We start from the raw sequence: 13969 nt of genomic DNA on the forward strand, positions 1-13969 counted from the left end.
GTAATGGGATTTACGAGGGGGAATTGAACGCTGCACGGCATGCACGTACAACATTAAGTTCGCTTCCAGGCCTGTGATTGGACGACGGACTGTCAGTTGCTAAGCGTGTCTGTCAGAGTCAGCCAATTAGCTTGCTTGTTGTTGGCCTGTGCACCGGTTCGCCGGTCCGTTCCGTTTTGCAGCTGGGGGAAAAAAGGGGAAGCCACTGGTTGGAGGCAGGCAGCGTCGGCGGCGGCGGCACGGTGCTATGGACCTCAGGGACAATGTCGAGACAGGGGAGACGGAAAACCACCAGGAACTGTTCTACATGCCGATACCGGAGGAAGAGCCGTGCAAGAGGGTGCAGGAGAAGCTGTCGGGGGTCGTCAAAAACGTGCACAGAAAACTGCGCAGGAAATACAGAGAGGGTAAGCAGAAGCAGCAGCAGCCTCGGTGGGCCCCTATGTGCTCTGCATGGCCCTGCTGTCGAGTAGCTCACACTGTGAGCGATAAGGAAAGAATTATAAAGTGAATAATTTTCCTTCAGCTTGGATTCAAGTATGTCTGCGTGTAAATGCTTGTCAACATTAACCCTGAAAGCTGACTGTGCTGTTTTGGAGCTGGTGAGCTGTGACAGAGGCAGACCGCAGTGAGGTTGCATTCAGCAAACAAGGCCTTGAAGCTGCTTCACAATAACACTCAATGCTGCTATTTCATTTGTTTTTATTATTTATCTACAAGTCAAAAGCGTCAACATGCTATATTTTCTTAAAGCAGTGTACTGAAAACACATTCTTTAATAGGTCACTTATTAGAGATACAAGCACAGGCTATCTGTTGATAATGAATGACTTTCTATTGCCCATAAGTGATAACTCAACAAACATTTGGTGCAATTTTTACAAGCATAATGGCCCCTTATGCTCAACTTTTAAAGCTCTTACATCAGTTTGTTTTTTCTTCCCAAAGAAGAACCCAAGATCCTCTGAGGTAGATTAAATACAGACATTAACAAAGTTTGTTTAAGGTCTGGAGTTCATTGTGAGGGGATTTTATATCAGGAGCTGATTAGCTGATTAGTTGCAAAGATGATTGTGAGGGGAATGGATGGCAGAGACTGACAACACTGAAAGAAAGAGACTGTGTCTGATCTGAAACAAGTGAATACCTGCTGGTTTCACTACCACAGTGTGGCCTAAAACCATAACTGATGCATATATTCTGCAAATCCAGTATTGCTTATTGATGTGCAACAGTTCCCCACAATAGTCATATGATGTATAACTAGTCGCAGGTAGCTGTTGCTTCACGTTTAAAGAGGACATATTATACCCTTTTTTCACCTTTTCAAACAGTCCCCTGTGCTCTAAATGAAACATCTGTGCTATGCTTTGGTCCAAATATAACATGAATCAAGCAGCAGAGGAGGTGTGTGACCCTGTAGAAACCAGCTCTCTCAAAACACTGTGTGTGTGTGTGTGTGTGTGTGTGTGTGTGTGTGTGTGTGTGTGTGTGTGTGTGTGTGTGTGTGTGTGTGTGTGTGTGTGTGTGTGTGTGTGTGTGTGTGTGTGTCTTTAAATACAATGAGACCCCCCTGAGTTTTCCCAGTAGACATCACTCCTCTGTAGCGAGAATAAAAATGGCAGACCTGCGCAGAAGTTTTGCTCTAGGCTGGAGGTGGAGATACCAGAGAAGGGGAGGGGATTTTCTCACCAGAATCCAACTTGTGATGTCACAAATGGAGAAAATTTGAAACTGAGCATTTTTCTCTGTGTTGTAAGACTTCTACAGACTGCAAACAAAAGACTGGATGGTTCTATTTAACATTTTGTGGTTCTATACTCACTCAGATATCCAAATAAATGTTCAAAAACACTGTAAAAGTGGATTTTTCATAATATGTCCCCTTTAAGTATTTTCAAATAAAATAAGCTGATTTCCAGAAAATATCTACCAGAGCAACTTTGTTTTATCACTCAAGTCAAAACGTTGCTATTGCATTTTTAGTTCTTTACCCTCTGTTGCGTAGCAAGCAACACCTCTTCTTGGGGAGTGTTTGTGAGCTTTATGCTTTTATTCTGATATGACCTGAGGTCCAGAAAGTAAGTGAAGACATTGCAGCTACTTAAAAAGGGACAAAGACAGCATTGTCCTGGACAGTCTCCCGAGTCAGGCAGGAGGAGAAAGTGTCAGGCGAGAACATTGGAGACTAACATGTACTACTAATAAAGGAAATCTATAGAGACATACACAGCTGGCAGAGTAAACTGACTCAGCAGATACCAGTATGGGAAGGACTTTGTTCTGTTTTTTAAAATTTGGGGAAGTACAGAGAAGCTGAACAAGTGACTTGAATAAAGCAGAGTTTAGTATTTCTTTTAGTATTATTGCTAATAAATAGGTTCCTTTTGCTAATAACTTACAGATCTTCACCTGAAAGTATTTTCAAATAAAATAGGCCAAAGCATCATCACGCAGTCCTGATTAATAAAATTGCTCAACAAATGTCCAGCTCTGTTCCAGTTAATGAAAGAAAAGGAGCTAATGCGTATAACAAAGGTCTTCTATCCACGAGTGTCTGTGTGAACGTCCAATGTGTTCTGGCCTGAGAAAGAACGCCTCCGTCTTCTTCTTCTTCGCTAGTTTTGAGTCGTCCTGGATGAGAGCTGGCTGCAAAATAGGAAGTTTGGAAAACACCCTTTTTTTTTTTTTTTTGCAATACACTGATGTAGGACTTGTGAGTTCAGGTCGGAGTCATTGAAATCTTTACTGCCTGAAGGAAGAAAAAAAGGTAATTTTCCTCTATGGTGTTGGTGATAAAAGCTTGATTCCATCTTGAAGCTTGAAGTTGAGGACTTGTTGTTGTTGTTGTTGTTAATGCTTGCCAGAAATGCTCAAGTAGTCGGGATTAAAAAAGTTATAATGCCTACCCATGCAGAGGCTCTTTTCATGGAAGGACTAAGTCCTACTGGGGACTGCGTAGGAGGAGAAAAACAGAACGGTGACTTAAAAACAGCAGGTCGCTGAATGTTTTTGTAGAGAAAAGTGACCTTCATCATTGTCTTCTAACTACAGAAGAGCAACATCTGACTGTATGCAGGACGCATTTAAGCAAGAATGAACGCTTCACAGATGGTGATTGAGATTGACTCCATGTTGAATTATTAGCCTTTATTTAATGGACTAAGACGGATGAAGGATAACGTGATCAATTGGATCACTGCTCTCAATTGGCAAACTAAATATTTAAAGTGAAATCAAATCGCTTTATCTCGTCTGGAAAATAATGCAAAAAAAGTTTCAGAAGTTAGTTTTGCGTGGTTGTAAATGATTTAGTAAGAAATGCATGACGAGATGTTTGCTCTTTCGTGTGCCAGCTCTGTCATACTTTTTAACTTTACCACACTCTGTAGCCCCGATCTAGTGCATCAGAATGAAATAAGACCAGGTCATGTTGTGGATAAAATGCTCTCTGTTTGATAACATTCAGACTCAGAGAGAAGCAGACCTCATGATTGGTTAATAAGTAAAGCATGATCTGGTAGGCTTGGCATTGAATCCCAGTGCTCATGCCTCCAGAGCCCTGCTGTTTACCACCACTCCTGTTGTTGTGCTTTCATTTCTCTTAAATCTGATAAAGACTTCTTTTTTTTTTTTTTTTCTTGTGGTCATGAGGTTTCTCCTTCAGCGGCGTGTTTGCCTTTGCTCCAGCTTTAAACTTCTCAGACCGCAATGATGTGCTGAAGGGAGTTTTTGTGGTGATTAATATAATAGAGATACAGTTTCTTTACTGTGCTGGCTCAGACGAGTAAACATGTAGGCAGTGCAGCAGTCACTGTGCCCGAGTGCCTTTTCTTTTTCTTTTTTTTAAAACTGATTTTTCAAAAGGAGTACTGTCCAAAGTTGGCAAGTAAGTTGTTTTTTACTGGCTTTAGTGAGACATTCAGGAAGATGATGTAACAAGTACAGTAAGCTAACTTTAATGACATCCTCTAAATTGTGACATCTTTATTTACTTTGTGCTTTTTAAAGGTGTTTTGGTTCTGTCTCTATTTTCCATTTCTCCCCTCAGTGGGCGACTTTGAAAAGATCTGGCGCGAGCACTGTGAGGATGAGCAGACGCTGAGTGAGTACGCCCTCGCCATGAAGAATCTAGCCGACAACCACTGGACCAAAAACTGCGAGGGAGAAGGGCGCATCGAATGGTGTCGCAGGTAAGTCTGCCTTCTCTGCTGCGGTTTCCCCGCCAACCAGAGAGCGACGTTTGAACACACCGACAGCTGCTGGATGAACTTGTGTCACTATCACAGTGAGGTTGAAGTGACGTTTGGGTTCATCCTCCACAGTGTCTGTCAGGAGTATTTTTTGGACGGCGGGATGAAAAGAATGTTGGAGAAGGATGAGAAAAGTGCCATGCTTGTCATGGGTCTGACTGCAACGGCTCTAAGTGCCCAACAGCACAGCACCAACCCCAGGTAAGACCAATCCAAACTTTTATTGAGGTGTGCGGCAGAAAACCAGTCTTTACGAAAGCAAGATATCGAGTTTGATAATGAAACTAAAGAGGTATGTCTTAAACTTTTACAACAAAATGATTCTTCACAACACCAAAGAAAATGTCTTTAAAATGTCGCTTCCTTATCTTTACGATTTTGGAGCAGTTATACCTACAGTATAATCATAATGTTTTAGTGATTTACTCTGAATCAACGTCACTCTTTTGACTTTAATATGGAGACTACTTTTCACCCATAAGAACAATTACAACATTGAACATTGAACATTGAACATTTGGATTGAAATGGCCAAATTGTAACAACAATGGACTTTTGGTGAATTCCTTCGAGCTGATCATGCGTCTCAAATAGCCTCCACATTCGTCCCTCCAGTGGCTTGTTTTAGAATATAATTGGGTTGGTCAAATAGGTCACAACAATTTATGTAGCTCTTTGAGGTTTTGATGTTTCCTGGCAAAATGGCATTCCATGGCATTGACTATAAAGTGTGCTTTAATGTATATGACAAACTTCATTGAATTGAATAAATTGTCAGCCGTCGACACGATCCTTTAAACTCTTTCATCCTTACAAACATATTTATATAGCATTAAATGTTGCAGTTTAAATGGTTTTTACAACAAAAAAACATTTTATTATCTCTTTATTTATATTTTACTTTTTGGTTTTTACCAGAGGTGCTCTTTGATCTAGTGTATTCACTTTTTAAAATGTCATTAAAATGTTGATTTTGAAACTTCTTCTGCATTTGTGTTGTAGCTCCATCTCTCAGCTGGGAAAAATGCGCCTTCTAGATGTGGGAAGCTGCTTCAATCCTTTCCTGAAGTTTGATGAATTCCTCACAGTTGGGATTGACATCGTGCCTGCAGTGGAGGTAAGAGTGCTTTTTTTTTTTTTAAATCCACTTATTTTTGTTGACAGAAACAGATTGAAGTCAAGACGAAACAAATGAAATGCACTAGTTTTTTTCCTGTTTGACAACTCAGGGCGAGCATTCAAGAGCAACACCACAAATGAAATGACTCATGCGAGGGTATCAGTGTTGTGGTTTTACAGTCTGTGTGAACAAATTCACCAGAAAGCGGAACAAACAGTCTGCATTCTGCAGCTGCGAGTAGAGAAACGTCTTAGACGCAACGACAGTCACAGAAAATTCCATCCGAACCACTTGAAAGTGCTGATTCTCTGATATGCTTCTCTTCTTCAGAGTGTATACAAGTGTGACTTCCTCAACCTTCAGCTCCAGCAGCCTCTGCAGCTGGCTGGTGACGCGGTCGAGGCGTTCCTCCGCCAGCTCCACAACCCCATCGACTCTCTGCCTGCCCAGTTGTTCCACGTGGTGGTCTTCTCCCTGCTCCTGTCCTATTTCCCCTCTCCATACCAGCGCTGGATCTGCTGCAAAAAGGCGCACGAGCTGCTGGAGCTGCACGGCCTGCTGCTCATCATCACGCCCGACTCTTCCCATCAGAACCGCCACGCCCTCATGATGCGCAGCTGGCGCGTCGCTGTCGAGTCGCTGGGCTTCAAGCGCTACAAATACGTCAAGTATTCGCACATGCATCTCATCGCCTTCCGTAAGGTGTGTGTGGCCACCACCAGTGACCTGGTGTCACGCAACTACCCTGAGATGCTCTACATCCCTCAGGACTTCCACTCCAACGAGGAGGAGGAGTGTGCCGACGTGCCCGTGCAGGTGCGCTCCGAGTTTGAGGATGACCAGCTGGCTTGGGGCTTCACGGAGCTACCTGACACGCCCTACGATTCTGATTCCGGGGAGAGCCAGAGCAGCTCGGTGCCTGGCTTCCACGAGCTAGAAGACCCCATCCTGCTGCAGAGCTAAGCTAAACAATCCCCCCCCCCCCCCCCCCCCCCCCGGCCCCTCCTTCTTCTACAGAACTGCCACCTCCCCTTCAACTGCTGCGCTGCCAAATTTAACCTGCTGCATTCTTCTCCCCCATCTCCCTCAAAAATAATGCAGTTTGCACAGTGCGAAAGAGCAAAGTTTACAGATTATTTTCTCAAATCCACACTCCTCTGAGAGTAAACACACACACACAAATACACATGACACACTAAGATGGATATATTTTGATAAATATCTAGGTTTTTTAAGAGTTGGAAAGCGAATGCCCTTAGGATATCAAAACCCCCTTCTCCGTGATTTCAATCCCATCTTCCAATCAGCACTCAGTAACAAAAGTCAGCTTGTCTACATCTCGTACTCTGTTTGAATAAGCTAGTGTGGCGGGCGGCTTAGTACAAAAGACAAATACATACAGCAACCAGAGCAGAGTAACAGGAGTTTGATTGCACTGGAGCGACTGAGATGAAGTGACTCGACTGGTACGCTTGCTTCTGTTCACAGCCATGCAGCTCCACTTTCTGAAACTTCTTGATGTGCATTTAGTTTTTTCCAAGACAAAAAAAAAAAAAAAAAGGGTTTGAAATATATATTCTCAACAGTCAAAACATTGGTGTTGTCCAGTGTTGAGTGTGGCAGTGCCATTTTTTTTGAATATGGCATCTTCTGAATGATTTGTGTATCTTTTACAAGAAAGTGGTATTTGTAGCATTTTAAACATTTCAGAACCATATGGTAGGAGTATTACTAGTTTACTAATGTGAAACTGTAACTGTGTTGATTCATGTGTAACAAGGTACGAGTGTGTCAGAGTAGGTATTACAGACTTTCTTCCACCTTGTTGTCCTAATGCTGAACTATCTCCTGTTAGCTTTCAGACATATTTTTGTTTCTCGGGCAGAGAAATAGTACAACACTGCAAATCAGTGACCCATATCAAATGTAATACTTAGCACCAGTATCCACTGACACAACTTTGTAACTGATGTAAAAGTGCTCTGCCTCCAAAACGCTCCTCACGGCGAGGAAATCACCTCTGACAGAAGAAATTTGCACTAATTAACTGTTTTGTCATACAGAACCTCTAAACCAGGTGATAATCCAGATTTTAGCAATATAAGCAAGAGTAGATCCTACGAATAATGTATCCTACGTGGGGGAGATTTTAGCTGAAGACACTACCTGGTGAATTGTAAGTGTGTGTTCCTGCCTGTCCCTGAACAGGCTGAATGTGTGGCTCTGGTCGGGATTATCAGTGTGAATGAAGGAATGAATTGTTGATGTTTTTTGTTTTTTTGTCAGTGGCACTTTATAATTGATCCCAAAGGGTGCCACGAAATGTGCTTATTTTCCTATAAAGACAGTTTTACAACCAGTATGAAGGGCCCGTAAAATAATACCAGTGAATCGAGGTGCCTTCTGTGTTCCTATATACTGTATGTTGCAGAAAGTGAAACTCACACTTTTAAACAAAACAAATGGTGATTTTCTTTGGCCAAACAGTTCATTCAACGTTCCCTTTGTGTTTGTCATTACAATGTTAAAATGGATAACTAGAAACACTTCCAGTTTTGGTGTAATGCAGCGTGTTGTTGCCATTCCCGTATCATTTTCCAGTTATTTCACCTTTCTCTCTCTCTTTTTTTTTTTTTTTTTTTAAAGAAAAGGTTTTTTTCATACTCACAATAACATACATAATCAGGCTTTGAAGAAGCGTGTTTTGTGATTTAATGGTGCATTTGTCTTCCAGTGTTTCTTTTTGTCCATTTGCATGAGATGGTTCATCAACGTTATCAACATTTACAACAAAGCAGAACAATGTGTGCTTACAGTATGGTTGTTTCTCTCTTTTATAAATGAATGTAAACATAAGGTGTCTGTGTGTTTTTTGTACGCGATGGGTACCTCTTTTAGAAGATTTACTCTGCTTTAGTGCTTTTCAACAAAATGAAGCCGAGGATGCATCATTTACTATAGATAAGGTCATTTGTTTAAATGTTTTTTGAACTGCAGAAGGGGAACATTTAACCTTAAAAAAATACAAAAAAACGTAAGGTGGTAAAGTTGATGATTCACTTAAAATCTGATATTTGCTACGAGTCGATCGTTGTAAAATTGGGGGGTTTATGATAAACTTTCTTAGGCTTGGACTCATGGCTTCAGTGTTTCTTCAATATCTTGATCACAATCATTATCCTTTGCTTATAATTTAGGCATACAATGATCCTCTCATTGAGCATTTTTGACAGACAAACGTCCTTCAGCAGAAGGCAGATTTAACTTTTCCGGATCACAGACCAGAATAAACAGAGTTGATCCTATTTCATCCAAAACAATTAGTGTAAGTTCATTATTGACCTTTTAAAAAAAAAACCATATGCAGATAAATCAGGCTTAATTTAGTTTTTAAGTAAATAATTAATTAACACTTCTATATGTAAAAAAAAAATCTAAACGGAACAGAAAATGTCCCAGTTTTGAAAAACGGATTTACCCTCAGCACGTAGTTTGACCCTTGGCGCTTGCCGTAGTCTAAGTAAGCGTCATGGCGGCTGTCTCTACAAACTTTTGACGTGAACAAACTTTGTGAACTGTTATGTCAAATACAACCGAGTCCGGAGTGCGCCAGCTCCGTCCCAGACGTTTTATCCACCTGTCGGAAAACAAACGTACAGACCACAAACTACGGGCGTGGAGATGTAAGCGTGTCCGGTGACCCGGGGGCGAAGCTAGCTACTTTCAACAAGTTAGCTTTGGTTTAGAGAGATATTTTATTTTTATTTTGAATGGACCGTCACCCTGCTATAGACTATCAAAGTAACTATTTTTGGCTTTAGACAGTTTAAAATAAAATAAAAAATGTCTCGTTTTCTGCGCTACTGTGTCAGCCACTGCCTCCACGCTGCGATGACCCGGATGGAGGAGGTCAACGGAGAGGTGAGCATGTGGTCGTCTGTCCGATGGCTCGGCTACCTGTCCGGTCTCAACCTGCTGGTGGCCCTGTGTTTGGGTCTCTACACCCGGTGGGAGAAGACCGCGGAGTCCACTCTTCTGGTCCTGTTCGTGTTGGCTCTCCTGGTCCTCGGAGTAGCCACTGTGGTGCACTTCCTCTTCCGGATGGAGAGGGTCAGCCTCGGCCTGATCCACCTGTGGTTCGGCTTCCTGCTGGGGCTGCAGTGTTTCCTCAGCGGGGCCGATGTTGAGAGCGACTTGAAGGAGCAGGTTGCCAACTACCTGCTTGTGTCCAGTGCGGTTCTGAGGACTCTTTGGGCACTGCTGGACCGGCTGCTCGGATGTACAAGGTACCGACCCGCTCTCCTCACCTCGGCGGAGCGGATGGAGCTTGCGGGCTTCGCCGTCGCCTCCACAGCTCTGCTCATCCAGAAGTCCTTGAGTGTGATGGTGCTGATGGTGGCGCTGGGTTTGGTCATGATCGCCCTCCGGATGAAGGCTCTCCTGGCTCTTCCTAACCTGGTCTGCTTCGCTGTCATCACCGGCGTGTTGTTTTTTAAGTCTCTTAACATCTCCACCAACCCTTTCGCCCTCGCCTGCTTCTTCAGCCAGCTCATCTGTGACCCTCTGCTGGATGTCTACTTCAGCGGGCTCTCTGTGACCGAGCGCTGGCAGCCCTTCCTGCTGTGGAGGCGCATCTGGCACCGGCTGTCCCTCCTCCCTCTGTTGGTACTGGAGGTGATCTTCATCTCTCTGGCTGCGAGGAAGCTGACAGACATGGACCAGTGGTACATTAAGATCCCAGGTTTTTTTGGCTGCGCTCTCTTCTGGTTCATCTGCCACATGGTGTTTGTCATCACAGTGTGGGGCTTTCACAGCAAACTCAGTGACTGCCAGAGGCTCTGCTTGTTCCAGGGGTCAGAGGTCAACAGTCTGGACAAAGTCATGGCCTCAAAGGGCATGAGGCACTTCTGCCTCATCTCTGAACGCCTAGTCCGCCTCACTATGGGGTCGACTGTCGCTGTGGCTTTTCTCTGCTGGCAGGTAGGGGCTGCTGGAAATATCTATTTGACTTATCTACTTTATAAGGAGTTACCACACCTGATCAGCTGAACACCGCAAAGGGGGCGTGTATCTAACTGGTTTCACAGAGAAATTCAGGGGTCTTCGCTTATTCTGTGTAGATGTGACAGGAATCTGCTGACCTAATAATAATGCCTGCTTATGGCTGACATGCTGTCATGTCCTCACAGATTTTAAAAACATTTAACAGTTAGTAAATCAGACAGCAGCGTGTGGGTTTGAATGTTTCCTGTTTGTCCAACAGTTTCTTCTGTTTACTTCAACTGTTTAAATCATGTGCAGGAAACCCGTTTTTTAATTACTAAATCCTAATCATTTTTAATATTGTTTAATCACTTTTTAATCATTTTTAATATTTACTGATGATTCCTCATTTCCTTTTTTCCCCCCATCTCATGATTATTTAGACATCTGTCGTATGAACAGTTCATGTTATGTGTGTTATGAACTGGTTTTAATCTGAGGATGAGTCTTAAATCATCATTATTCACTGCAATCACTTTTTTTTAAAATTTTTTAAAGGAACTTTTTCAACACTAAGTAAATTCATTATATTTGCAAAACTATTGCAGAAGTGCAAGTAGATTCCTGTTACAGCATTTTTCCTTGAGCCTTCATTCTCTTAGTGTAGTGTGAGTCCATAACTGATGATGAGTCCTGACTGTGCTCTGCAGGCCTCCAGCAGTATCTTCGTCAGCATGTTTTTACTCGTCCTGCCTCTGGAGTCTCTTTTTCACGGGCTTTTCCACGAGCTCGGGAACAGCCTGGGAGGAACCTGTGTGGGCTACGCTGTGGTCATCCCGACCAACTACTGCAGGTAGCTCGTGATTTAATATTCCAGAGTGGGTCAGCATTTATCACATTTTATAATCAGTCAGTGTTGGCTGATGATTTAAAAACCATTAGGGTTGTAATGCTACACTCGAGCTGTATTCATGATTCCTCACCGTCCTCCCGTGTGTTCTCTCCGTCTGTCTCAGTCCGGATGGTCAGCCCATGCTGCTGCCTCCTGAGCAGGTGCACGAGCTGAACAGACGCTCCACGGGCATGTTGAACAACGTGCAGCGCTTCTTCGCCCACCACTTCATCGAGACGTTCGGCTGCGACTACTCCACCAGCGGGGTGACCTTGGAGGCTCTGCAGGCCAAAATCATCTCCTTCTTGGAGCTCCGTACGGCCGACGGGCCCCGCCACGACACCTACGTCATCTTCTACAGCGGTCACAGCCACCGCTCTGGAGAGTGGGCGCTGTCAGGTGAGCAAAACATCAAGCTGGAGCATTGAAGAGAAGTCAAGGGTGACTAGATGAGCATGTAAAGGGTTAAACAAACACAAAATGAGCAGCAATACTGTTAATTTTTATACACATTGAAAGAGCCCCAAACTAAAGAATCAACTCAAAGATGAGGAGTGGAGGTCGGCTAAAATGAGGAAGAGGGTGGAAGATAGAGGAAGAAAAAGGAAACCAAATGTGCCAGGTGTTGGAAATATTGAAGAAAAAAACCTGTATTCATTATTTAAAAACCCTCCAGGAAATTCAACCAGAGTTGTGAAATTTAATTTAATTTTTTCAGTCCAGTGAATCGTTTTGAAGTGTCAGGTTTGCTAAAGAGACGTCTTTAGTGGGTTGAGTCACCGTTTGTCTCTGTGTTCCCCGTCAGGAGGAGACACTCTGCGTCTTGAGCAGATCTTGGAGTGGTGGAGGGAGAAGAACGGCACTTCCTGTTCGCGCCTCATCATTGTGCTCGACTGCGACGACTCGTCTCCGTGGGCGACGGCGGTCAAAGGGGTGGAGGGTCTGTACGTGGCCGTCCAGGGGGCGACGCTCGCTCGCGTGACGGACCCGGAGCTGCAGGACCCCCCTCAGCTCGGAGACTTCACCGCCCAGTGGGTGGAATACAACTGCAACTCAAACAGCACCATCCAGTGGTCGGAGAGGAGGAGGGCGGTTTCAGCCGTCTACGGCATCTCCAAACACTGGAGCGACTACACGCTGCACCTGCCGACAGAAAGCGATGTCACAAACCACTGGAGCTTGTACTTCCCTCGGATGACCTACCCGGTGGTGCAGCTGGCGCTGTGGTGCGGCGGTCTGAACCTGCTGTGGCTCTGCTGCGTCTGCCTGAGATGTCTCAAGAGAGTCAAACTCAACTGGTTCCCACCTGCCATACTGGACACGGGACAGGGCTTCAAACTGGTCCGATCATAGAAACATGATCAAGGGCTTTTTATTTTCAGGACTTTTATATATATATATGAAAATGTTCTTAATGTAAACGAGTTCCTTGAATAGGCAGCTATGGCATTGTCAACGTTATTGCTAACCAGCAGTTTGTTACTGAAGAACTAATCACTTAGTGATTGATGTGTTTTAAGTTACTCTTTTTACTACCAGTTTTTATATTCTTCACAAATCATTCTAAATATTTTTTTTTTTTTGTAGCTTTGATTTAAAGACCCAAACATCCCCGCCAAAAGTTCATCTATGTATGCGGGATGAAAACAAGCACAGTGACACTATTTTGCACACTTGTATAATATTTCCTGTCCAAACCTGATGCCAGTTTGTTCAGAAGAACGTGCGTGTTGTGCCTTTTTAATGATAAAAATCCAGCTCATTCAGCTGATCTCCTCAACCGCGAACCAAAGAGGCCGAGGTACATTTTCACTTGAAGATCTCAGGCACAAAGAATCTAACCGTCTGCGTCTTATACTTAAAGAGTTATATTTTACTGACCCCTCTATACTGCACTATGCATTCTACACTCTCAAGCCTCGAGCTTATTCAATGCACTGCTTTGCCGCTGTTGTCGAGCTTATTTAGTAAAACTGTGCCGCTGCTTCAGGGAGCCCTTTACTGACGATTGCACTACAAGCAGACACGTGTGAGAACGACACGGTAAACCCTGGAAATAAGCTGCAGCTCATGACGGTTTTCATTTATCTTCTTGGGTTTAATGAGGAGTTTACTCTGATTTTTCAGTGTGTAACTAGTTTGATGTGTTTGCAGAGAGAAAATCAGATGAAAGATGTTTTAAAACTATGCAATAAAAGGGGGAATGGGACTTTGCTGCTTTACCTGTAAACTTCATTTGTTTTATTTTAGTGATCTAACTTCTGTGCTGAACTATACAATGAGCCAACCAGTTAACTTCTCAGGGAGGAGCTGGGAAATAACAGACCTTAAAATGAAATATCTGCCTAAGCACAGAACAAAGAGACTCCTCATCAGGATCCTTTCGGTTAAGGTCACTGTTACTCATTCACTGATGGGACTGGGCAGCCGCTCTAACCTGTGACCCAGAAGCCGTCCAATGATGGCAGCAGGCCAGATGAAAACACAAGGAAACGGTTGTTTGGTTGCAAAGAGGTGGCTCTAAAATGAACGGGTTGGCTTTAAGCACGCCTTTGCTCCGATTCTGGCTTTAGATAAGAAAAGTATCTGCTGCTTTACATCAGTGTGCGTCTCCAGGGCTTCGCGATCTTTGCTTGTTGAACTAGTCATACCCGTTATGTGAGGATCTCTTTCCAGCAGGGGGACCGAAAATGTTCAACAAATCATCCTGCAGCGATCCTG

General features: G+C 43.6%; 2 protein-coding genes across 2 annotated transcripts; both read left to right on the top strand.

The window, feature by feature from the left end:
* Positions 1 to 75: 75 nt before the first annotated feature.
* On the top strand, positions 76 to 8229 carry samtor (S-adenosylmethionine sensor upstream of mTORC1). Its single transcript, XM_079347131.1, has 5 exons — positions 76 to 407; positions 4052 to 4193; positions 4326 to 4454; positions 5256 to 5370; positions 5704 to 8229. The coding sequence occupies exons 1-5, from the start codon at positions 248 to 250 to the stop codon at positions 6334 to 6336; spliced, it is 1179 nt and encodes a 392-aa protein (XP_079203257.1). The 5' UTR covers positions 76 to 247; the 3' UTR covers positions 6337 to 8229.
* A 606-nt stretch (positions 8230 to 8835) lies between these two features.
* On the top strand, positions 8836 to 13478 carry tmem168b (transmembrane protein 168b). Its single transcript, XM_079347130.1, has 4 exons — positions 8836 to 10353; positions 11067 to 11209; positions 11373 to 11647; positions 12054 to 13478. Exons 1-4 carry the CDS (start codon positions 9217 to 9219, stop codon positions 12599 to 12601), a joined length of 2103 nt encoding a protein of 700 aa, XP_079203256.1. The 5' UTR covers positions 8836 to 9216; the 3' UTR covers positions 12602 to 13478.
* Positions 13479 to 13969: the final 491 nt, after the last annotated feature.

Source organism: Symphodus melops (assembly GCF_947650265.1).
Source record: "Symphodus melops genome assembly, chromosome: 6".
NCBI lineage: Eukaryota > Metazoa > Chordata > Actinopteri > Labriformes > Labridae > Symphodus > Symphodus melops.